Source organism: Elephas maximus, chromosome 19 (assembly GCF_024166365.1).
Source record: "Elephas maximus indicus isolate mEleMax1 chromosome 19, mEleMax1 primary haplotype, whole genome shotgun sequence".
Classification (NCBI taxonomy): Eukaryota; Metazoa; Chordata; class Mammalia; order Proboscidea; family Elephantidae; genus Elephas; species Elephas maximus.
This window is the reverse complement of record NC_064837.1, coordinates 23,322,034-23,347,119: the sequence shown is the minus strand read 5'-3', so window position 1 is coordinate 23,347,119 and position 25,086 is coordinate 23,322,034. Positions and strand designations below refer to the sequence as shown.

At 52.2% G+C, this 25,086-nt stretch overlaps 3 protein-coding genes across 3 annotated transcripts; all 3 read right to left on the bottom strand.

Annotated features, from left to right (window-relative positions):
* Positions 1 to 2,360: 2,360 nt before the first annotated feature.
* UNC119 (unc-119 lipid binding chaperone) lies at positions 2,361 to 8,255 on the bottom strand. The gene is made up of 5 exons (XM_049861157.1): positions 7,942 to 8,255; positions 4,254 to 4,367; positions 3,644 to 3,746; positions 3,314 to 3,486; positions 2,361 to 3,012 (listed from the first exon to the last, which is right to left on the bottom strand). The coding sequence occupies exons 1-5, from the start codon at positions 8,165 to 8,167 to the stop codon at positions 2,900 to 2,902; spliced, it is 729 nt and encodes a 242-aa protein (XP_049717114.1). The 5' UTR covers positions 8,168 to 8,255; the 3' UTR covers positions 2,361 to 2,899.
* Positions 8,256 to 9,102: 847 nt separating this feature from the next.
* PIGS (phosphatidylinositol glycan anchor biosynthesis class S) lies at positions 9,103 to 19,537 on the bottom strand. Its single transcript, XM_049860899.1, has 12 exons — positions 19,482 to 19,537; positions 19,091 to 19,230; positions 18,895 to 19,006; positions 16,809 to 16,898; positions 16,413 to 16,504; positions 14,982 to 15,189; positions 14,569 to 14,711; positions 13,643 to 13,757; positions 12,400 to 12,545; positions 11,552 to 11,652; positions 10,532 to 10,742; positions 9,103 to 10,184 (listed from the first exon to the last, which is right to left on the bottom strand). The coding sequence occupies exons 1-12, from the start codon at positions 19,513 to 19,515 to the stop codon at positions 9,909 to 9,911; spliced, it is 1,668 nt and encodes a 555-aa protein (XP_049716856.1). The 5' UTR covers positions 19,516 to 19,537; the 3' UTR covers positions 9,103 to 9,908.
* Positions 19,538 to 21,143: 1,606 nt separating this feature from the next.
* ALDOC (aldolase, fructose-bisphosphate C) lies at positions 21,144 to 25,037 on the bottom strand. The gene is made up of 9 exons (XM_049860873.1): positions 24,920 to 25,037; positions 23,468 to 23,591; positions 23,170 to 23,381; positions 23,004 to 23,058; positions 22,748 to 22,908; positions 22,546 to 22,629; positions 22,118 to 22,292; positions 21,805 to 22,004; positions 21,144 to 21,635 (listed from the first exon to the last, which is right to left on the bottom strand). Exons 2-9 carry the CDS (start codon positions 23,577 to 23,579, stop codon positions 21,540 to 21,542), a joined length of 1,095 nt encoding a protein of 364 aa, XP_049716830.1. The 5' UTR covers positions 23,580 to 23,591; positions 24,920 to 25,037; the 3' UTR covers positions 21,144 to 21,539.
* Between the last annotated feature and the right edge of the window lie 49 nt (positions 25,038 to 25,086).

Here is a 25,086-nt window from a genome sequence, read left to right as displayed (position 1 = left end):
GTAGGCTTGTACCACAAGGCTTGTACAACAACAAAACCCCGTATCTGTGTACCTACACAGTCTCATCTCTAAACCAACACCCCTCCCGCCCACATGCCCCTTCCTCACCTCCGTGGCAACTGACAGTTGCTGACCACTTGATTCTCAGTGAAATTCTTTCTTCCCTTAGCTTCTAACTAAAAAAAAAAAAAAAACCCACTGCAAGTCAGTTTCTCCAAAACAAGCCTCTCCTCCTGCCTCTCTAGCTGCTCCTCCTGTCTTCATCACTGGTTCCTCTCCCTCCGCCCTGCTCTCAAACGCTACCCTTCCCTGGGCTCACATGCTCCCCAGTGACCACCTCCCCCCCAGGAAGGGGCACTATTAGCATTGGCTGGGAGTGTCCCAAGCATTGCAGGACATTTGGCATTCCTGCCCCCTGCTCACTAAATGCCAGTTGGGGATCGCAATAATCTGTCACTGTCACAGCTTCAGCAATCGCCTTGTGGCCAGTGTATTACCATCTCGGCCCTCAGCCCCCTTCTGGTCTCAGGGCCTGAATACCCTGTCTCATCCCGGTCATCTCCTCCAGGACATCTGTGCTGTACCACAGCAAGTCCCAACCTGAGCTCATCATCTCCCGCTAGCTCCCACTCCGACCTAAGCTGCTCCCCAAGCCCAGCGATGGCACTCCCAGCCAACCCAATATCCAGGCCACAAACCAGGGATTCAGCCTCAATTGAATCCCTCTCCCCAAGCCCCCTATCCAATCACTCCTAGGCATTTCACGTTTTAAAAATCTCAACTTTCTATCTCCATGGATATTGACCTAATTCAAGTCCCTTTCATCTCTCACCTAGATTCTGGCAACAGCTGCCTCACTGACCCCCTGCCTCTAGGATGTTTAGTGTCTGGATTCTGGAGCCAGACTGCCTGAAATCAAATTCTGACACTGCCATTTAATAGTTGTGCGACCTTGGCTGAGCAAGTTAACCTGAGCCCGAATTTTACGAGCATAGAAGTGCCTTTCTGAGCATTTTATGAGTTAAGACACATAAAACTAGTTGCTGTCAAATTGATTCCAACTCATGGTGACTCCATCTGTATCAGAGTAGAACTGTGCTCCATAGGGTTTTCAATGGCTGATTTTTCAGAAGTACATCGCCAGGTCTTTCTTCTGAGGTGCCTCTGGGTGGACTCGAACCTCCAACCTTTTGGTCAGCAGCCGAGTGCATTAGCCATTTGCAACACATGTAAAGCGCTCAGTATATGCTATTATTAGTCTCATCTTCTCCAATCCACCTCCACACAGCAGCCAGAAACAATCTGACCAGGTAAATCCTGCTTAAACCTCCTCAGTGGCTCCCACCTTCCTCAGGAGAAGCCCCAACACTCAAGCCACAGGCTCCACTGATCCATCCTCCTTTCAGGTCATAAATATCCATTCTTTCTTGACTACGCCTGACATATCTTGCCTCTAAGCCTTTGCTTAGGCTCTTTTCAATGCCTAACATTCTCTGCCCCATCTCCTTGTCAAAGTCCTGATTTTTCAAGCCCCAACTTCAATGCTGCCTCCTCCAAGAAGCCTTCCCAGCACTCTCCCAGCGTAACCCTCCCTCCCCTGTATGCCCAGTCCATCGCATCTTAGGGACAGGCATTTGCTCCCTGTGTCTCACACATTTTAGAATTCCAAGTTCAGCTCAGTCTGGCACTCAGCAGGGGCTCCACAGAACCCAGCAGAATTCCAGCATTCCCAGTCTTCTGAAAGTTAACTCCTCAGCAGAGGGTGGGCTGGCACTGGGTGTATCCAGAGTCCCTGGGATCAGTAAGATGAGGTGAGCTCTCCACTTACCTAAATTCCTGCAATTGCTCCTAAGTGCCCCTCCTTTGGATCTGGGGTCAGGACAGGGGGCCAGAGGTAAGCCAAGGGAGCTCCCCAAGGCAGCTGAGGACAGGAGATGGCTCCAGGCTAAGTTAGCCAAAGCCCTGTCCACCTTCTCTCTGATGACTAAAAGCATAAGTGGCCCTAGTGGCCTCTGGGGGCCAGGAAGGGTGGGGTGGAGGACAAGGCCAACTCCCCTCACCACCACTTCCCTCCTGCCCTGGAGTTGAGGCCCTTGTTCCAGCCTCTGCTCTGCCAGGGTAGGCAGTGACTTTGGGCCAAACCCTCCCATCTAAGGGGCCTTCTTAGTCAAAGGAAAGAGCTTTTTCAGCTCCAGCATGTAAATGCTGACTCTGTGGAATCAAGGGGCAGAGGATCAGGGGACAGGAGGACTCAGAGGTCCAACTGCACTGCGTGGGGGTGGAGATTTTTACTACTTTGAGCACATTATTGCCTGCCCACTCCCCACCGCCACTCCACATAGGCCCACAACCAGAGAAGAGAAAAGGAGAATGAGTTTATTGAAAACTATATACAGTTGGTCCAGCCTCTACACAGGCTGCAACCTGGGCTGGTCCCTCCCACATCTCAGGCAGTGTCTCAGCCCCTGACGGTGGCAGCTGGGTCCAGGGCACAGACTCCCTTGGGAGGTTTGGTAGCCAGACCCTACCAAGAATCTTCGTCTGTGAGGTGGCAGGTAGGGGAGAGGGATCCCTGCTCTGACTTAGTCACAGCCTGGGGAGCACTATTCTGAAACTTGGGCCCAAGAGAACCCAGCTAGGCTGTCCAGAAGTCCTGGCTGCTCCTCTCATAGGAGGCCTTCTGGACATGGAGGCAAACAGCCTCCCTACCACCCACCCCATGGGCTTCATGAGGCTTGGCCTGAGGATATCAGTCACCCTCCCTCCCAACACTGACTCAGGGTGCAGGGCCCTGGAGCACTCCACGAGCAGAAGACCTGGGGTTAAGAGGTGAGTGCTGGGGAGGCCATGGCTCAGGGCCCAGGTCCAGAGCCTCCTGGGGCAGGGGGCAGTTTGGGGGTCAGGGTGTCCCACTGTAGGAATAGTCAGCTTTATTGTGCATCACCAGCCGGTCATCCACGAAGTAGAAGCTGTCAGACTGTGTTTCATATGGGTGACGGATCATATCGCTGACTGCAAGAGAGGCCCGGCCAGGCCGGGTAAAGGTCAGGAGCCTGCGCCAGGCCAATGAAAGGAGCTTTAGGACCGGGGCGGGGTGGGAAGGATAAGCTGAATGACCCCAGAGGGCTCCCCCAGACTCTCTGAGCCCCAGTTTCCCTACAGGTGACACGGGAATGGTGACCAGGGCATTCGGTGTCACCAGACACAAAAGAGACTCAGGGTGGGAGGAAACGGGGAGGTCAACCCATATGTACCCCCAACCCATCAGCTCGGTCTGCGCCCACCCCACGCTCATGAGGCCCTGCCCACGCACTCAGCTCCTCCGAGAGCGGGGGGAAGTCGTAGATGTGCTCGCAGGTGTTCTTGCTGCTGGGGATGCAGAAGCCAAAGTGGAAGTCAAAGCTTTTGAGCAGCTGGTTGCGGAAGTAGTGCCTCTCGATCATGCGGAAGTTGTTGACGGGCTTGTCTCCCACTGTGAACTCCACCCTGAGCAAGACAAGGGGACAGGGCTGAGCCCGGCCTGGAAGTCAGCAAGCGGGGCTCAGGACAGTCGGCCCTTCAGGGAGGCTCAGGAAGACTCAGGAAGGGCTCGCTCCCACCCTCACCCTAGCCCCCAGCCCAGGCCCCCAGCCCAGTGACTCACGTGGCTCCCACCTGCCTCAGGCGGAGGAAGGCAGGCGTGAACTGGTAGCGGACAAAGCGCCCAGCGTTGGGGTCCAGGTCCCGTCGGTTGATGGGCAACCGCTCTGCAATGTACCCCAGCTGGGGCTCAGTGGGTTCAGGCTGGGGCCCTTGCCCACCCAGGGGTCCCCCCCTAGGGCTGCTATCTGTTTATATTTTTTGAAATCTCCCCAGGAGATTCTGATGCATAGCAAGGGTTCAGAACCACTGGCGGAACAGCCCTTTCACCTAGAAAGGTCAGCTAGTCACCAGTTTCCACAGTGGCTCCCAGGGCCACAGGGAGAACAGAAGCCTGAGGCCCCTGGGATTGCCATTCCCAGGGAGGCCTGCAGGGGGCAGGCCAGCAGGGACTGAAGGGGCAGGGCTGTTCTCCGAAGATGCCAACCTCAGACAGATGAGAAGAAAAAGGGGACCCACCCCCAGGCAGAGGTCTCCTTGCCTGGAGACCCCCAAGAATGCTAGAGTACAAAACCCTGCTCTGCTCTGACTGCCCTGTGGCCTCAAGTTTCCCTGGGCAGCCTCTTCTATCAATTGCCTACCTCCCACCCCAATGGCCCACCCAGCCCATTCACCTGAGGCTGGGGGCTTCTTGATTTCAAAGAGGACAGTGCCTGAGTCCATGTCCCGAATCTTGAACCTGACGAAGTCGATCTTGTAGATATTCTCCTCAGGGGAGCACAGGTAGTCTAGGGGAGGCAGGCGACTGAGCAAGGAAGGAGCCTGCCCAGAAGCCCCTCCTGCCAGCTCAGCTTCTGGGGGACCCCTGACTAGCTACCACTTTCTCTCACCCCTAGGGGTATTGCCTTTCAGGAGGGAATTAAGACCCTGCCCTGGGGAAACCCCCGACTCAGTGTGGGAGAGATATGAGTCTGCCACTGGGATCTTATGGGGAACCAACAGTCCCATCCTAGTGGCCTTTGGGGGTCAGGGAGGGGCCGGGCAGAGATGGGTAGAGGACACAGCCACTTTCCCCACATCTTCCCTCCCATCCTGGTGTTGAAGATCCTTACTCCAGCCTCTGCCCTGCCAGGGCTGGCTGGGGGGCTTTGGGCCAAATGGGTCTCAATCTGATGTGGATCCCCCAGCACAAATGGGAAGACACAGACCTGCCTTGGGAACCTCACTCTGAAGGGGTGACACAGTTCTGCCTTGGGAGAGAGACAGTCCTTCTCTGGAGGACCCCCCAGCCCCACTCATGGCTGCCCCTCGCACTACATGTGGATGTGTCAGGCAAGGGCTGATCTTGAGGGAACTTTCCCTGATGTGGGTGGTTCTGGGGCAGATGAACAACCCTTTCCCTGGTCCTCTTCACTCCCCCAGTCCCCGCCTCTCCCCATAAGCAGCTTATGCAAGCCCAGCTCCCTTAAGCAGCTTAGCCAAAGCTCTGCTGACTCAGGCCCAGAGCCTGGGATATTGGGGGAAAGGGGGCCAACTTTGCTCCCATTCTCTGTTGACCTCCAAATAGGAGGAAGTCTTATCAAACAGAGGGAACCCCCCTTGAAGATCATCTATGCAGCCTTGGCTCTGAGCCAGTCCCCGTAGAGAAGAGTACTCCCCCACCCCATAGCTAGGCCAGGAAGTGGGCGTGGCAGGTGTGGTGAGGAGTGTGGATGAGGGTAAGGGGAGTTCTCAGGTCCAGAAAGGGAACCAAGAGCTGTGGTTGGGCCCTGCTGAAGAATTCTGGGAATAGGCCAGTCCTGCCCTGACCATCACTGCTCTTGCAGCAGCAACTGGAAGCGCTTGGAGAGGCCCTGGCAACAAATAGGGAGAGGCAGAGAGGTGCAGTGGGGGGCGCAGTGAGTTCAGCCCGCACAGCACCACATCCTCCCCTAGAGGCCCGGAAATCACCCCCCAGGCCCCTGGGCCACCTCCTATTCCTCTGGGGCAGGAAGAGGAAGTGAATATAAAGTCATTCTCTCTTTCCCAGCCTGCCTCTTCCCCAAGCCTGGGGTAGCTCCCTCCAGGAAGCCCTCCTGGCAGCCATCTGTCACCTTGGGGCCCAGCAGGGACTACACAAGGCTTGAGGAGGGGCCTGAGCCCTGGCCTGTCCACCACAGCCCAGGAGGAGAAAGGAAGGGAATAGCAGTGGGCAGTCCCTATCCCCAGCCTGTGCACACCTTGTCATCACAGAAAGCACTAGCCCAAAGATGTAGAAAGAAGGCACCGGGCAGAGGGAGAGGAGGTAGCAAAGCTGAGAACTGGATCCTAGTCACCCAGCTCCCAGCCCCTGGTAAGGCCCTCTCTTCTTCCCCACTCTCCAGCTTCTGGGGCCTCTCCTCTCACTTGTAACAACTTCTTGCAGTCTGACTCAGTCTCTCCGACTGCAAACTCAACCTATCAACCCCTTCATCCTTACAGGAAGTGAGGAGCGGGGGATGCCCATAGCTGAGAACAGCGCAGCCACTCCCTCCCTTCTGCCAGGGAAGGATGAGGCCTGGCACTCAGGGTCAGGCTAGAACAAGAGGGAAGCGGGGCTCAGAGCACAACTCCTCTCTTCGCTTCAGCCACAAATAGTTTCCTAAGCTGGATTCAGGGCCCGATAATCCAGGAACAGCAAGCCTCAGACCTGTGTGATTAGGGTCAGAAGGGACCAGGCAGGGAGTGCCAGGGCAGACAGCCCTGGAACCCTGTTTTCAATTCTGCAGAGGGGAGAGCTCCCATGAATCCCTTCCCCTACTTACAGATGCCCTGTCTCTATGGGCTATGAATTTCCTTCACAAGAGGAGACGCACGGTACATGGGACGTGGATTGGGAGCTCCCTGTAGTTACAAAGAACTCAGGCAGGCCAAACAGGTCAGCATGAGCTCCTGACATTCTGTGAAGAAGTTCTGCCCCAGAAATAAGCTGAACCCTAAATGCTGCTGTTGCCAACTACAGCCCAATTGGCATCAACATCAACCTGGTTCAGACCCCCTCCCTCCACCAGTGCCCGCTTGAGCAAGGGAGCTCAGCCCTCCAGGGGCCCAGCCAAGAATGGCTGCTGCCTGGCTCAGAGAGGAGGGAAGAGCTGGACCCCCAGAGACCTAGCTGCACAGGCCCAGGCCCGTCATCATGGTCCCCTCCACAGCTCTGTCTGGGAGCCTTAGGCTCTGCTGTTTCTGCAGCTCCAGGGCTCAGGTCCCCATGCCTGTTCCCCACCCCCATAGAAAGAGCCCCAACCGTTGCTGTCGCAGAGGGAGCCAGAGCAGGCAGCTGATGAATGAAGCCAAGGTGGAGAGCTACTGCCTCCCCAAATGCCTCTCGTTCTTCCAGACTCTGCCACGTCCTCCTTCATGAAGTCCCCTAGCCCTTGTCCCTTGCCCATGGTGACCTCCTGAATGCCTGAATGCCCAGTTTGCCTCCAGCCATGAACAGCCTGTGTGGTACCCTCAGTACTGTTGACAAAAGAGCCCTATTTACAAAGCAGTGTGTCAGGCACTGTGTAAAGTCAGAAGGTTAATTTTATCTTCGCAATAACCCTATGAGGTAGATGTTATTAAACCCATCTTACAGATGAAGAAATATGCTCAGAGAGGTGAGGTTACTTGTCCAAGGTCACACAGCCAACTATGTGACAAAGCTGGGACTCAAATCCAGCCAGTTTGGCTCAGAAACTCTTAACCACAGTGGAGAATAGGTCTCCATTGATTGGAGTCCTGCAGCACTGAAGGAGTACAGATCCTGGCCCAGGCTCGCCAGCATTAACCCACTCCTGTCAGGACCCAGAGCCAACCCATTGAGGCTTCCCATTCAGTTTCTTTTCCGGGGTGGGGGATGGCCCCAGTCTTCCTGGGGGGGGTCCAGGGTGACAGCATTAATGGTCAGGAAGACCTCAGTAGTCTTGAGTCCACCTAAGCAGCTCAGTCTCCACCTAGCCTCCAGGGGCAGGGGCTGAGGACAGGCTACACTCACTCCACTCCTCATCAGTGCAGAGCCAGGCCTCAAGGGGCTTTGAGGACTCCGCGGGGAAGGGGCCATAGTTGCAGCTGCTGCCCGACCTTCACCATGGGAAAGGGAATGAACCCGTCCCCCAAAATAATATACCTCAAAAGGGAGAGGAGGGGTACCCAGGGAGATCAAAGAAAGGGGGGCCATGGAGACCTCAGGCTTGGACGCAGGAGGGAGGGAAGCAAACGTAGAAGAGGGGGCCAAGAAGGGGGAGGGAATGCGGGGAGAGAGCCGGGAAGGGGGGCGGGGGCCGGGCCCCGCGCAACGAGAGGGTCCCCCTTCTCGCTCTTGCTCCCTGCAGCCGGCGGGCAGCGCTCCTCGCCGGTGCTCACCGCCCGTGATCCGCTGTAGTCCCAGCACGTCCTCCGGCCCGATCGGCTGCTTCCTCCGCAGTGGCCCCGGCCTGGGCCCCGGGTCTGCCTCCGGCTCCGACTCGGACCCGGATTCGGATTCCGCTTGCGACTTCGGCTCAGGTTTGGGCTCCACGCTCGGGCCTGAGGCCCCTAGAGCGGGCTCCGCCCCCGTCCCGGCCCCGTCGCCGCCCTTCTTCACCTTCATGGCCTCGCCTGCTGCCGCCGCCGCCGCCGCCGCTGCCTGAGCCAGCTGGAGCCGGGAGAAGGGTGAGCGGCCGCAGCCCCGCCCCGGCCGGGGCCCCAGGTACCGCTCCGCCCCGGCCCCCCGGCCCTTCCTCTGGGCTGGGTCCGGCACTGACTCCGCCCACGCGCAGGGCCCACCGGGGTCGGGAGTCTGGGGACCGCCCACCAGGGCTCTCATCCCCGCTAGGGTGAGGGCTGGCCCTGGGCTTCATTCATTTTCTGGAAGGTAATTCAGGGAGGTACTGCCTACCTCTCCTTCCACGCTGCGCTCCAGTCCCTGTGCCCTTCTCACTGCCCTTACAGTCCTCAAGCGAACTCCAGCCTTGGAGTCTTTGCCCAGGGTGTTCTCCCCCTATATGACCTCTTCTTGTCCTTTTGGTCTCACCTTAAATGTCAAAGGCCATACCTCACATCCAAACTAAAGTACACCCCCCTCGCCCCCAATCATTAACCAATTAGTTCATTTTTTTCTAATACATAACTGAAACTATTTTTATTTGCTCAGTCTCTTCCCCCTCAAAGACCAGCTAAGCCAAAGCGGACTGTTTTGTTCCCTATTATGGCCCCAGCACCTAGCAGAAGCCCACTGAGGCCTGTGCTCAATAACTTTTCCTTTGTTGAATGAGCTAGTACCTGAGGGCTTTCACTGGTATAAGCTATTCTCTCAGTTCCCTGCTAAAAAGCAGACGTAGCTGCTAACAGCCTTGTTGGGCAACCCAGGACACCCAGACGGACAACGGCCCAGGTGTCGGGCCACCAGAGCCCTACAAGACAGAGGGGCAGGAAGGGCACATGGCCAGATAGAGGCAAGGTGGACCTGTGAGCCCAGGAAGATAGATGCCAGAAAACGATTACTTACACGTAAATGAAGAATTAAAAGTATAGCCATACTTCATATCATTTCAATTCATATTCAACCAATGTTTATTGAGAGCCTAGTAGATGCCAGACACTTTCACATGATTTATCACATCTAATCTGCACAACAACCTTGTTAAGGGAGGTGTCATTAGTGCCATTTTAACAAATGAGGGAGCTCACTAGATGATAAATGCAGAAGCAAGGAATTCAGGCCTTTTTGATTTCAACTCTGGAACTTTCTCCACTGTACCATACCGCCCAAGCCTCTGCCACACACAGCACCAAGTCCTGAGCTGCTGCCTTCTGGACTCCTGTCTGTCTGGCTGTACCCAACAGGCGCAGCAAGCCAGGAAGGAGAGGCGTAAGGGAGGAGCCCCCGAGTGACCTGTGCCTGGGCCCCTTCCAGCAAAGCAGTGCTGGGGCTCTCCCTGAGGGGTTAGAGAAAACTGTGCAGGGTGGAAGGATCCAACCAGGGCTTTCCCTCATGCTGCCTTCTCGGTAACAAGAGGAGTGTGCTATGTTGAGAAACAGGGTAGAAGTACAAGCTGTCCTTGCCCCAGCTGGAGGTAGTCAGGTATCTTCAAGTTCAGGTCAGATAAGGAGACCGAGGTGATGCTACTATGACACTCCGGAGAGTATGAGGAGTGGGGAGGCAGGGAGACCTGAGCCCGGGGAATGGAAAGGGAAGATGAATCCATCTTGGAGTATTGCACTTCGGTTGCTGGAAAGGCAACAGAGGCTGGAAACAGGTCATTCGCAGCAGGCCCGATTTATGTGCCTCTCAATCTAACACCTCCCATCCTGGCCTGAAAAGAAGGGCTCCTACTGAGATTCTGCCCTGCTCAGTCTATCTTCTCAGGCTTCTTCCAGGACTTGCGGGTCTCCAGAAAGATCTTGAACAGGGATAGGAGGATGGGCACGGCCATAGGCAGGAAGAGTGGGATGTAGATGGCAAACTTCTGGTCATCAGGAAAATACAGGAGGTGGAGGAGTGAGGGGTCAAAAAAGGCACGTTCTGAGGACGTCACAGCTTCCTGGCTGGCAAGGAAGGCAGAGGCCAGGTGTCCAGTGGCCAACTCCTCTGCTGCCTTCTGGACTGCAGCTACTGCCCTGTAAACCTAGGAAGGAGAGAGAGGGTTAAAATAAGTCCTAGGCATGGTGGGGAAGGGGCTGGCCTTTAACCTGCCTTTGGCCTACCAGGGAGTTTGCCTGGAGTTCACCCAGGATAAATGGAGGTCAGTATAAAAGGGCTATGTGTGTATTTCTTAGGGTCTGCTTGAAACCTCTCATTCCCATTTGGACTCCTGAGGCTGGCACTGCCCTCTAGAGGAAGCCTGGGGCACTCAAGGATGGCATGCTCACACACACCCTGGACCTCAGATGGCTCTCTCCGGTTGCACCATATACTTTGGCCCTCACTGACCTCTCCAGTTCTAGGCCACAGAATCCGTCCCTGCCCACGTACCTCAGATGCCACATCATCCTTGATGACAATGTTGCTGATCTTGCCCAGAAGCTGGGCCAGGGACGTGAGGGTGGTCATAGCCGTGGCCAGGTTCTCCACTGACCGAGCCCAGAGCAGCCGGTCCAGCTCCCAGCTCATTAGCCCTTCACTCTTAGGCCCCGAAAACAGGCATTTGGGAGGCAGGTGGGGCTGAGCAATCCCAAAGAGCAGTCTGTAGGAACAGCCAAGTAAGATCAAGGTGGCTGAGACCAGAAGGTGGGAGAAGATGGCTAAGATTCCTGGATTATCTGCCCTAAGTCAATGACTTCAATCTTACCCTGAACCATAGGGGTTGTGGGGAAGTGTCTCAGAGTCTTGAAGAGTGAGCAACACCACCAAGCAATCCAGAGCCCCAAACCCTGCTTTCCCCAGAGTGTTTCCACTTTCACCTGTTTCTATATTGGCCATCCAAGACCTTGTTTGAAGAAAGCTTCCAGGGCTAAAAAACTTCTGATAACACCAACTGAGTTTAACCCCCTCACCCTTCCTTACCCTCTCTTTGGACAAATGGGGCCACTGGGACTTAAGAGTTAAGGGATGATCCAGGACCATCTTTAACAAAAAGGTATGTGTGCTATGCCTCTCGTCCTATACCCATGCCAGACATTGCTAATCAATCAGAAGAATACTCTTTTTCTGATGCGGCCAGACACACAGGACTTCAGGCAGCCACTCTCATAATCAATCAATTAGTACAATGAATTAATAGCTGTTTTCTTAAGCACAACTAATCATGCCTCATGGACCTGACATTCATGTCTACCTTTCTTAAATTGGGTTTTGCAAGCAACCAGACCTACTTAGAAAAAGGATGAAGCAATTCTTGGAAAGCTTTCTTGGCTTCCTGGTGGCTCTAGGCATAGCCCAGGTATCCCTGGCAAGGGAGATTTCATTCTGATTGCAATCCCCCTCTAGAGCCAAGGAGACTGTGGTCAGTCTCTCAGTGGCCATGCCCTCCGAATGGAACACCCAGGGCCTCACCGCAGCTGAGCCAGGAACACCTCCATCACTTGTACCATGTCCACCTCGACTTTCACCGGCAGCCCCGAGGCATTGTAGGCTGTGGGGTCAACGTTGTATACCTGAAAGGGGGAAGGAGATCACCATAACACTACATCAGGACTATGCACAGCTCTTCCCTAGGCACTCTGGAGGTCATGAGAGAAAATGAAAACACAGTCTCTGTTCTTTGGAAGCTATAAAACTGATGGCATAGCTAATACTTTTTGAGTAAGTGCTTGGTTGCTAAGCAAAAATGGCATCCCACTGGCAGCTTCGAGGGAGAAAAACCTGGCAATCTGCTCCCATAAAGATTTATAGCCTAGGAAACCTCATGGGACAGTTCTACTCTGTTCTATAGGGTCGCTATGAGTCAGAATCAACTTGACAGCATACAACAACTACTATTAGGAATTTACATAAAGTACCTCAATTATTCCCTCAAACGTCCTGTCAAATACATTTTTTAAATCTTATTTTATAGTTCTAAGCTATGAGAAACTCCCAGGCTAAAAGGGAGGCAAAGCTCCTAACCTTGCAAGACTCCCACAAATAGGGCCAGGACCTAAGATGTTCACAGAATAGTCCTAAATAAGTGCAAACTGCCAAGTGCAAAAGGGTCATATTGGCCATCAATCAGCACTGGCAAACACAAGAGAGTGGTGCTGGCAGAGGGAGGACAGGAGCACACAGCACCCTTGCCTCCTTGGTGCCTGCCTCTCCCGCAGACTAGGCCACAGAGGACACCTGAGGCAACAGAAAGAACGGTCTCAGGGATCATCTGTCTATCCCTGAAGCTTGGGCACTGGGGTCTGCAGTGTGATTGTTACCATAATGCCTCCCCAGCGGGGACTGTGGAAGGCGTTGGTGGCGACTGGAGTCCCATCCTTGTCCTGAATGTAGAGCGGGGAGTGGGCAAGCTCAGGCACGTACAGTAGAAAGTTGAGCACAGGGTAGAGGGAAGCAGCGCTGGACCCTGTGGGACAGAGAGAAGAGCAGATCGAACACCAAACACACCAGACCAAGATCTTAGCTCCAAGCCAGCCTCTAACTCACTGGTCACCCACCCTGGGCCTCAGTTTCCCCAACTAATACTCTCTGGGATATCCTCCAGTCTTGGGTTTCTGTGGTGTAGGACCTCTCAGTATTTTCCCAAGATGTGCCAGATGGATGGAGTGTGGTCCTAAGTCCCAAAATGCCCCTGGAATCTTCTTTAAGAGACCCCCTTTGCTCTCTTGGCCACTGCCACACTGTACCCACATTATTATACCTAGTTTTAAGCACAGGTATGAATCTGATCTCAAGTCAGTTCTCTGCTTAATTTTTTTTAAAGTCTACCCATTAATATCAAACTCCATAATGTGGTCCTTATTGAACAGTCTGGTATTTGCTGCTTGCCTTGCCAGCATCATCATTTCAGCCACGCTAAACTACTCTGTGCTCACTGAATGCCTATGCTGTCTGACTCGTCTGCATCTAAGCTCATAGCTCCCTTGACCTGCAACATCCTTCTATGGAGAAGGAACTTGCTAAGTGCTGCCCCTCACATACCCCTGGTCCACAATGGCCTGCCTCTGGTGCCAGAAATTCCACAATCAGTGATATACCCACTTTGGTTTGCCTGCATGACAATTCTTGGTCACACCTACCCTTCCTAGGCTCTACCCCAAAAATGAAAAACTGTAATCCTGGCTTCAAGGTTCCTCAACCTCAATCAGCAGAGCCGTCAATTCAAATTCAGTCTCCATGTACTTTTGCTGTTGTCTGTCTTTCCTACCCATTAGCTCATCTTTCCTACCCATTAGCCCGTCTTTCCTAGATGGCTTTCAGGGATGGAGACCCAGCATATCTATCTACAAAAAGTGCTGGGAATCATGTTTAATAAATGCTTCTGGATATGAGGGATGGAGATATCAACAGAGCATTACGAAAAAGGGGCCTTAATCCCAGCACTTCCCCACCCCTCAGAGCAACCCAGCCTGGAAACCATCACTATATACAACCCTCTTCCAACCCCAGGCTAGGCCCTGAGTCCCTCCCTGGCCTGGCAGAAGAGCCCTCAAATCAGCTCACCCAGCCTCGACTCCACAGGATTGATGACATGGGGGAGGCTGTGAGCAGCCAGGTAGTAACTGGAGGAAGCTGGGTCAAAGCGGGGGTTGACTCCCAACACTGCATAGTAAAGGATCTGTGGAGCAAATGGGGGGGGGGGATTATTTTGTTTATTGAATTATATTCTACTTTGTCCCTCCCAAAAAAAAAGATTTGAGGTGGCTTAAAAAGATAAAATTAGTACCAGGCATAATATAAAAAACAATCATAGGGCTGAGAGAAAATAACTGTAGGGAAAACAAACAATGAAGCCACGGGTAAAGTTAATATACACTAGATATACCCTTTGAAAACCAAGTATTTCACCAAGCTTCCTACCAGCCTAATCAAAGAGGGAAACAAAGAGCAACATATCCCAATGTTCATAAGATAAAATCAAGCCAGTTATTCAGGTCTCCCACTACCAAGACCTGATAAAAATTTCTCCCACAGGTTTTCACTAAAAGGACACTGTATGATATAAACAGCAACATTCTTTGCAGTATCTTTATTGTAGCTTCATTAACATATTTCAGGAAGTTTTTTTAAAAATAACATTCCTGAAGGATGGCTGATGGCATAACACCAAGACACAAGTGGCAAAAAGAGTTCTAGAGAGAGCCATCCGGAAGCTGGCTAGTTAACAAGCACTCACGGGACTCCCGCAAGTTGGGCATCAAGAAGGGAAAGTAAAGACACTAGAAGCTGCCCTCAAGACACAGACACAGTCACCCACACAGACCAGTGTCTCCCCTCATGATGCTGACACACACAGGAAATTTCTAGCAAATCAGCAAGCTCCAAGAGATGGAGGTATAGGCTGTACTTATAAACACTAAATATGTAGGGACTTTGAAAAAAATGGTGCAACCAGGAGGAAAACTCCTCACCTTGCTCCCCAGTCTCACCTGAGAGTCCACAGAGAAGTTGCCGGCAGCACTGAGGGCATTCAGGAAGCGCTGCACATAGCGCTGGACAGCCCCCTCAATGTCCCAGTGGACGTCATGGGACTTGGGGTCTGGGTTGAGTAAACTGAAGGTGATCTCATAGCCTATAGAACAGGAGTCAAGGAAATCAGAAGGCTCCTGGGGATCAAGGAACAGAGGTAGACTATACCCCTGGCTGAGGTGAACTTGTTTTTCTCTTGACTGGGGCTGGTTGCCACCAGGGACCCAAAGGGAGGATAAAACTAGTGCTTTAAGAAAAAGTTGAGACTGGAGAATAAAGGAGTAAGGGTTTTGTGTGTGAATTCCCCTCTGTCTCACTGCCACCACATGATTTATTCCCTCTCCCTTCCCATGGTGAAGCCCAGTCACCCTACCCAAGCTGGACTTGAGAGGCCGCCTCTTCTCAGAGCTCCACTTGTCCTCTGGAAGGCGGTCAGCCAGGGCACCAGCTAGCACATCCTCAGTCAAAGACATGGCCTGGGCTACTTGGATTATGCGGCGGCCAATGATGTTAAAGGCCTCCCGGTGCATCAGGCCCCGTACAACTGCGGTTCTCTTGGGCCCAATGTAGCTCATTATGTCCTGTGAGGGGTGAGCAAAGGACAGGATGCCCATGACTCACACAGCTAAGGGAAGAAAGCAGAAGAGCATTCTGGCTCCAGTCTTTAAGAATCTGGCCTTTTGCCACTGACCAACAGGCCTGCACCTCTCTTTAGATTGACAGTGGGTTATTATCTCGGCATTGCTAAACTATGGATATGTATGAGTGTCTTCATTAGTTTCAGGACAGTTTCCTTCTTTTTCCTAGTAGACAAGGGTCCAGACAGCATCCACCTCTTCAGGGGCTGGTAAAATGGAGAACTGGAAATTCAGGGACAGCATGCTGGGCAAGAAAAGCAGAATAAACTACTAGAAAGTCTGATTAAAAAATGACACATGGCAAAGAGGCAAGACAAGAAGGTTCACAGCAGCATTGTTTCTAGTACCAAAAAACTGGACCCAACTCAAATGTCCATTAGCAACAGAATGGATATATTGTCATATGTTTATACAACAAAACATTAGACAAAAGTGAAAATGAAAGCACTCGATTCAACTATACCTATCATCACGAATGATTCTCTCAAACATGATGTTGAACATAAACAAAAGGTACAGAAGAACAAGTGCTATATTATACCATTTATATAAAGTTCAAAAACATGTAAAATTAGACATGCTGTTTAGAGATACAGCGTATGTAATAAAATGCTACAGAAAGTCAAGAAAATGATACACACACTAAGGTCACCTTGGGCTGAAAGGGCAGGGAGTGTAACTAGGAGGGGCACGGGGCTCCAACTATATTTCTATAATGTAGTCTGCAAGCTGTGGGGGGTACAAAGATACTCATTCAAGTTATCTTTTCATTTTACAAGAATTAAATATTTCATTATGAAAGAAAATGGTACATGGTAGAGCTCCCACCTAGCCTTCTGTGCATAAAGTGAGAAGGTCCATGCATTGCCCGTATTATCATCACAATTCACTCCAACCCGCTTCCTTCTTTTTAATCGTACTGATTTCTTTTCCCTCCAACTTTAACTTGTCATCGGTGCTTTAACCATATACACGAGCTTGGTCTAGGATTTAGAAAGACTCAGAGTCAATGAATAAATCCCTGTTTGCATTCTTTTTGTAAAGATGTGGAGAATTTTCTGTAGTGAATGGAACAAATGAGCAGCAATACTGCAAGAAGGAGGCTGACCCAGGAGAGGATGAGCTGAAGGGGTAAAGCAATGCCATGGCCTCTCTGCTTGCCCTACCTGCGGAAGAAGAGAGGAGTGTTCAGAGATCACGTACACAGTCAGGGAGCCCTCTGGTTGCTCCTGTGGCTCAGCTAACATGGCTTCTGCCTCTGGAGACAAGAGCAGATGGTGTAGCAGGAGGAAAAACACCATCCCATCTCCACCGGCCCTCTACGGAGTATCTAGGCCACCCCTCTAGCTCCCACTCACACCCGGCTGACCAAACCACTTGACCTCTCTGGCCCTCAGTGACCCAAGCTGAAACACAAAGTGTCTCATTCCCAGCTTTCCCAGAGACACACTGGAGGTAAGCCAAGGTATGAAAATTACACACTCAAAAAAAAAAAAAAGGAAAACCACACTCAAGAGATCACATGAAAAGGGATTCATGTTACAAAGATGCCCTCCCCATACCTTGCACACTGCTCAACGATAGGGCCTCCTCCTCGTGGTCTAGAGCCCTCCGGTAAGCCTTCTGGAAACGGCATTTGATTTTCATTTTGTCTGGGAGGGAGAGGAAGAAGCGTGATGGGAAGGGCAAGTCTCAGATCTCTCTGCCCATCGCCCGCAGTCCTAACACTGCCCAGTGTGAGAACAGCAAGATGAGTGCAGAGAAAGATCAAGACGCTCCAGCCAACTCTAATGATTTCTGCATGGATGGTATCAAACACACGGCACTCCACTTCTTCCATCTGCCCCAGCTCCCGCCTCTCTGCCTGTGTACACGCTGTAGTATCCTCCAACTGTGAGATCTACTACTATAATCATTACAGTAATGGCTTCAAGTGCTGCCCCACCCCTGCCCCAAAACGCCAAGGAAGTTCAATAAACATACCTGATAAAAACAAAGGTGCACACTGAATGACAAAATACTAAATACGGTTCCGTTAAAGTCGGTAAAAAACAGAACAAAAAACAAGGATGCCTGCTATCGCCTCTATTATTACTTTCTATTATTTGATACTGTTCTTTCTAAAGATCCAAACCAACATAATAAGTGAAGAAAAAGACTTACAAATACTTGAAAGAAAAAGATAAAATGGCCATTTTTGAAGACGGTATATTTTCTTGGAAAATTAAGAAGTAACCATCTGAAAAGCTATTAGAACTAGTAGCAACAGTTCAGTAAGATGACCAGATACGAGAATACACACAAATCAATAACCTTCTGATAAATATTCAATTAGAAAAATAGTAATTTTTAAAAATCCCAATCGTAGCAACAATAAAAATTATAAAAGTGCCCAAGAATAAAAGTACAAAATCATAATAAGAAAATGCGAGAACTTTACTGAAGTCAGAATTGACTCGACGGCACCGGGTTTACTGAAGAACATAAAAAAAGACCCCGGTAAGATGGAAAAAGCATACAAGTCTCTTGCAGAGAACGACTAAATATTGTAAGGATGTCAATTCTCCCCAAGTTAATCTATACATGTAAGGTGATTCCAAAGGGATTTTTTTTTCCTGGAACTTGACAAGCTGAACTAAATATTTAATGGGAAAGTTCTTCCTTCCTTATAGAAGAAATCCAAGCCATATAAGTGGAAGACAGAATTAGAAAATTATCATTTTTGCAACCACTAATGAAAGAGATTTCAGGATCAATGGATCAGATCAATGGATTGGATGAAAGGTTGATGGGGAACATTAAAATATAGAGATCAGGCTGACAATACCTGAACTCATCAAATAATTTTTGCATCATCAAAAGTGAACAAAACCAAAAACCAAACCCATTGCCATCAAGTGGATTCCAACTCATGGTGAACCTATAGGACAGAGCAGAGCTGCCCCACAAGGTTTCCAAGGCTGTAATCTTTACAAAAGAAGACTACCGTTATCTTTCTCCCTCAGCTGGTGGCTGGTTGGTTCAAGCTGAGTTAGCAGCTGAGTGCTTCAATCACTGCGCACACTACCAGGGATCTCACCTGTATTCCTACTCATCCTTTAAATAGCTGGCTTAAAAGTTACATCTCTCAGTCTTCTCGCCTTTCTTTCCTCCCAGTTAAATCTGTTTCTTAAATGCTATCGCTGGTTCTTGTATGCTTCTGTAATTTCTTTAGCTAAGTGTCCTTCTCCCCTACCTATGAACTTCTTGAAACAATTATCTACTTAATTTTTCCCTGAATTCCTGGTACCTAAGAAAAAGCACCTAATATTCTGTGAAGTGTTTAACGTTAAACTGAAAAGGACCTGTATTCAAACCCAATTTAATTTCAAAATCTATGTTCTTTCCACTATATCCCCCTTCCTCCCCTATTCTCTGATGAGCATCAACTGCTTCTGATAAGGCACCAGAACTATTTTATGAATAAAATCTCCGCCTTAATGACAGACAGTGAATTTAGTGTTCTTCTAACCAAACATACTCTTCCTTCAGACAGAGCTTTTACCAGTAAGTTTCTAACTACCTTTATGGGACACCCAGGTTCCTTCCCCAACCCACCTCTGGTCTGAGCTCAGGCCGGAAGGGCAGTCCTGGCCCCCCAGAACTCACATTTCAGCGGGATCTCTCTCTCATGCACAACGGTGAAGGGCAGCTTCTCCAGGTCATCCACGGGCACTGACTCCCGGGCAAACACGACAGTGACAGGCACCATGAGCCGCAGCTGCGGGAAGGGGCGTCAGGGACGTCCGCTGAGTCTCCACCTTGACAGTGGGCTGTCCCCCAGTCCTCCCCTAAGGAGTCTCACCTGCAGGGCATTCAGTCCATTGATCTGGGAGTAGGGCAATGAGGCGCGGTAGGTCTCCGTGGTCTTCCACCAGAGTGGCAGCCCCAACACGATGGCCACAGCAGCGAAGAAGAGAGCGGCGCGCTTGCCCCGGACCACCTCTAGGGACACGGGGGACCGACTAAGGCGTAGGGGTCGAGCTCGGAGGCCAGGCCCAGCCCCAACGGGGAGGAGGCCGGGCAACCGGGGCCCAGAGGCCCTCGGCCCGCGTCAGTAGGGATGTCCGCCCGAGGGGCCTCAACTCTGAAGGGACCCCTGTCTGAGACCCCTGCCCCATGTCTGCGGGGTCACCATCCCCACCCCCGCATTCCTCCCTGGGCGTCCAAGAAACACCACGCGAGTCCCACCGCACCTATATCTGTGGCGGCGGCCCCTGCGGCCGCCATGCTCGCTTCCGGCTGCTCAAGCCGCCGAGGGGCGGAGCTGCACGTGCCTCCTCCAATCGGAAGCCCCGTAGGGAGGGGGCGGGACCACGGCAACGACGGCTCCGCTAGAGAGTGGCACTCCAAACTGCCAGGCGGGAGAAAGCCGGCGGCGTGGGCGGGGTCTGCATGGAGCCTCGCTGGGAATTCGAAAGGAGGGTACAAGGACAAGGAGGGGCGAGTGACGGCGTTGCTGGGGGCACCTGATTAAGCTCCAGCTTTCAAAAAAAAAATTTTTTTTCTTGTAGAACACATTCCGAGCCCCCAGGGATTAAGAACGTAAATTCTGCAGTCATTAAATACTAGCTAGGCGACCAAGGAGCAAATTACTTCGCAACTCTGAGCCTGTTTTCTCGTGTTAAATGGTGAGAGCATTCGTGTAAAGACCCTCAAGGCACTCAAATGTCAACTACTACCATCACTGTTTATCATCCCCTTCATAGCGCTGCCTCTTCTGGGAGCCCTATCCTCACCCTCAAACACGGAGGTGGCAAGCTACTAACTCTTAGCAAAATTGGCTCACTCAGTGCAGTGTTTTAATTCACCTTGTATTCATTTTCAACTTGTAAAACTTCAGACACTTAAAAATCTTGAAAATTCATAAGAACACAGACTTTGAATCCTGATCACTTGGGTTCAAATCCTAGCTTCACCACTTAATACCTGAGTAATCTTGAGTGAGTTAATTAACTGCTGTAACTGTTCCCTCATGTTAAAATAGGGACAATAGTACTTACTTTACAGGATTGTTGTATTAAACGAGTTAGTATACGTAGAGTGACTAGAACCGGGCCTGGCAAGAGCACGTAAAAAGTGCTATCTCTGTTAGCTATTTTTGTTATAAGGTCAGGCCTACATTCCCACTTTGCAATAATTAACTGGGTGAAGCGTAGCTCTCAGTTCACACAACACACCCAGCATGTTCCCACATCTCTTTATCTTACTAGTCTGCTCATGCAGATTCAGGTGCTCAGCCTGCCTCACACTCCAGCCAACTGGTCAAAGTTCAGCACGAGGCCCTACCAAGTCTGCCCTTGCTCAGAACCCCAAATTGTCCCCCTCTGTGCCTTTTCCCCAAATGGGAGTGGGCTATAGCACTTCGCAATTTCCTAGGTACCCTGCCCAGCGTAGCAGCCCCCAGAAGCCCAGGTGATTCTGTTGCGGCTTCCCCTAGCTGAATGTTTCAGGCCCCAGCAGGGCTCAACACAGATGAGATATAAGAGACTTCCACCCCCTCTTCTCCCAGCTTGTCCTGCTGCCTCCTTGTTTGGGGCCTTGCACACAATCTGCCTTCAGGAGTTGCTCTGGTCTTGCCTCACTCCATCCTTCTGCAGCTGCAGCCTAGTGCCCCTGATGTGGCAGTCCTCGGAAGACTTGCAACCCTTCACACTGCCCCACTCCAGCCTTAGGTAACAGCAGGCAAGAGACTAAGCTGGTGATAATGAATGGGTGTGCCCCTCCCCCATAAACCTGAAGCCCTCCAACTCAAAACTGATCCTGTCTACCACCACCATCAGAGGGCCCAGAGACAGAATCAGCAAAGGTCAGCAACTGGGAGGTGGCAATTTGACGCGGAAAACAGACAGACAGAGTAGCATGTTTGCTACCATTTATTTGCTATGTGGTATGTATTCAGCATGAATCAGGGCTAGTGTCCTACCCTCTGGTCCCAGAAGAGGAGAGGCAAGAAGGAGAGCCCAAGGAGAAGCTACCCCATCGTGGGGAAATTGTAGGGGGTTACAGAGGCACACAGAAGACCCAGGCATCCCGCTCTGACTTCTAGCAAGTCCTCCTGCCCTCAGTCATCAGGGGCTTCCCATCCTATGGTCCCAGGTGCAACATGGGAGAGGGGAGGGAAGAAGATAAAATGGAGAACTTGGCACTGAATGGAGGCCCTCTGCTCTGCATGGCTACTTGGCCCGGGCCATAACTACAGGCAAAATTGGGTGCATGTGGCCAGGTCAAGGACTGTGGTGTGGAATGGGTGCTCAGTAGGCATGGTTGGCAATGTAGAGGGACTGTGCTGCGGCTCCTCCATCTTCTCCGCTACCTTCATACTTGCCCTGAGCTGCAAGCCCATTCACCTGTAAGATTGGAGAGAGAGAGGGGAGGTATGTAAGGGAGATCAGCTGGACTCAGGCTGAGCCAGCTCACAGGTGCCAAACCTTCCCAGGCTGTAGTCTATGGGTGCTGCCCCCTGCTAGGCTACACGCCACCACTGCCACCCCCTTATCACCACCTCTAGCTCCCAACCTCAGCCCGCTTGATGAATTCCTCAGTGGCAGCCCCAGCATTGTCCTGCTGCCCTCGCCAGGCATTGAGTGCAGAGGCCTGCAGGGCACGCCCATAGGAGAAGGTGAGGGCCCAGGGTCGGGGAAGGGGGCAACGGTTGATGGCATTGAGGTTGAGCGATGCCTCCTCTTCACTCTGACCCCCAGACAAGAAGGTCACACCTAGGGTGGAGGAGAGAAGACAAACTGGTCATTCCCTATTTTTCCAGGGCAAGAGACCCTTGAAGGCCACAAGAACCTGAAGATGGGCCTTAGGGATAGAAGCAGGGTGATACCTGGGACAGCTGGGGGCACAGTGCGACGCAAGGCAGTGACGGTCGCCATGGCGATCTCCTCTGGGGTATACTTGATGGGACAGGCATGGCCAGGGGTCACCATGTTGGGTTTCAGTAGGGTCCCCTCCAGGTAAACATGATGGTCACTCAGGGCTTTGTACACAGCAGCCAGGACCTGGGGATCAGAAGGGATTTCTAAGGTTCTGGGTCCCTTACGGGTCCACTTACTGCTCTATAGTCCTTATCCAGGGAGTGGAGGGGTGGGCATAGATTGTGAGGGCTCAGTACAGGCTCAGACCCACAGGCCTGTTCTGGAATCAAGTAAAAAGAATCTTTGGAAAAGTGTACCTGGATCTGAGCCAGGAACTATGGGGAACAGGCTGCCCTGTCAAGCTGTCCCTGTGGTATGTGCCCAGGTGAGGACTCACCTTCTCTGTAACATACTGGCAACGTTTGAGGTCATGGTCTCCATCAGGCAGGATTTCAGGTTCCACAATAGGCACAATACCATTCTGCAGGTAAGAGCAGAGTGGCTTGGGAGGGGCAGTAGGTAGGACGGGAGAAAGCCCTATAACCTTCTCCCCACCAGGCACAGGACACCCATCTAATCACCCCCCCACACACACACACCTGCTGGCAGATGCTGGCATAGCGGGCCAGCACGTTGGCATTCTCCAGAATGGCAAGTGCTGAGGGCGTGCGCTCAGTGATTTTCAGTACACAGCGCCACTTGGCGAAGTCGGCGCCATCCTTCTTGTACTGGGCACAGCGTTCTGAGAGCCCATCCAGCCCTGTAGACACAATGCCAGCCTCATCACTCTGCCCCTCTTTTGCTTGCATCAACCTTCCAGCACCCCTGTGGTCCTGAAGCCCACCCACCCTGTACCTTGAGTGGTGGTTTCTCCATCAGTCCCAGCTAGAGGCACCACACCCTTGTCAACCTGTAGGGGATACACATGCAGAGAGCTGAACCCAAGCAGGATCCCCCTTGCCGACCCTCCCACAGATACCTATTTCCGCATCCAACCCCTACCCAGGGCCAGTGGCTGCACCTTGATGCCCACAACGATGCCCTTATCCTGGATTGTACGGACAAAGGGGATGCCGTTATCATCTTTCTGGTAGAGTGTCTCATGGAAGAAGATGACACCTCCAATGCACTTCTTCACTCGGTCATCGGCACTAAACAGGACCTGGCGGTACAGCCGGCGGTTCTCCTCTGTGTTCTCTACCCCAATTTGGCTCAGCCGTTTGGCCATGCTACCTGGAGACAAACAAGGAGGGGCAGCAAGGCCATCCCCAGGGCTCTCTGAACACCTTTACCCCACCTAGCCACAGGCCTCCACCTACCTACAGACTCATCTGCAGCCAGAATGCCTTTGCCTGGAGCCACAATCCGGAGGGCAATGTCAGACAACTCCTTCTTCTGCTCAGGAGAAAGTGCTGGGTACGAGTTGGGCATGGTGACAGCTCTCTGGAATGGAGACAAGACCCATACCTCCTCTACTTCCTCTCCTGGCCAGATGGGCCAAATGGCTTGCCCCCACCCCCCACCCCCAGCATGGGGCTGGGAACATGGCAGCAGTCCTTGGCATGGGTCCCAGGCATCAAAGTGGCACCACTCTGACAGCTAGCGGGCTCAGAGCCCTAGTTCTCACACCTCCTTTTTTCCCTGGTGGGCACCCTTCCCAGCCCCAGCAAAAGATTCAGGGGGGAGGGGAAGCGAGCAGCCCTAAAACTACAGGTCTTATGAAACTGCTGCCCAGTCAAGGATGCCAACCCTTCTCCCTCTGAATTCAGTTCTTCCCTGAGATAGGCATAAACCCTGGCCTTTCTAACTTCTCCTTTCTCATCCTCAGTAGGGCCCCTAAGGAAACTGCACTCACTTCCAAGGCTTCAGAAGGAGGCATAAGTACTACGCATCATCTCCCACCCCTTCCCTCAGCTTCTGGAGGAAAACGTTGGGACGAAGGGGGCAGGTAGGGAGTAGGGGTGGCACAAAGGACAGCCATAGGCTTCCAGAACCTCTCCTCTTCCATACCCCAAATTTCCTATGCCTACTGCCTACTCACCACCCCATTGCCAGAGGCTGGCCCCAGTGGACTGCACAAGTGTTTCAGGGAAGATGGCCAGTAGGTCAGCTAGGTTAGTATGGGAAGACTGGGGGAAGTGACACCACCAGGCCACCCCCAGTGCCCAGAAGCACTTGCCCTGTGTGGAGGGAGGGATGGGAAATAGGGAGCACTTCAATTTCCCAGAACTCAGACACCCAGAGGGGAGACAGGGGCAGAGGCTTGGGGCTGAAAGGAATGAGTTGAGAGCCTGAGAAAGGGAGGGAGAGAGATGGATCCAGGGCAGAGGGGAGACTCTGGGGAGGTGATGGTGACACGGACTAACCAGTCAGGGGGAAGGACCTGGGTGCGGGGTGCGGGGAGAGATGACGACAGAGGAGGTGAGAGAACTGGAGAGGGACCCTAGCCTAGGAGGGAGCAGACAGAGATTAAAATGGTCTGGATGGGAGAGACTTACCCCAAGGAAAAATCTAGGAAGCAGAGGAGGACTGGGATTAGGAAAGCTGAGCTCCAGGTGGGAGAACTAAGAGGAAGGGGGAGTGGAAGAAGCCGGGAGAGGCAGAGCTGAGAGCTATGGAGGTTTTAGTCCGCAGGAAGGAGTGAGGATGTAAGGAGAGAGCTGACAAGACACATCCAGGGGCCCCAAGGAGAAGGGCAAGGATGACAAGAACCAGGGAAGGGAAGCGGAGATGCTGAGCAGCTCCGTCTCTCCCCTCCCCCGGGGCCTCACCTGTGCCCAGCGAGTTCGCCGCGGCAGCCACAGGAACGGCTTGCGTTCTGGTAGGCGACAGCTGTGGCTCCAGCCCCGGCTCTGGTAAATAAGGCTGCGGATGCCGCAGAGCTACGTGACTCCCCCGGGGGGCGGGGTCAGCAGCTCCTCTCTTGGCCACGCCTCCT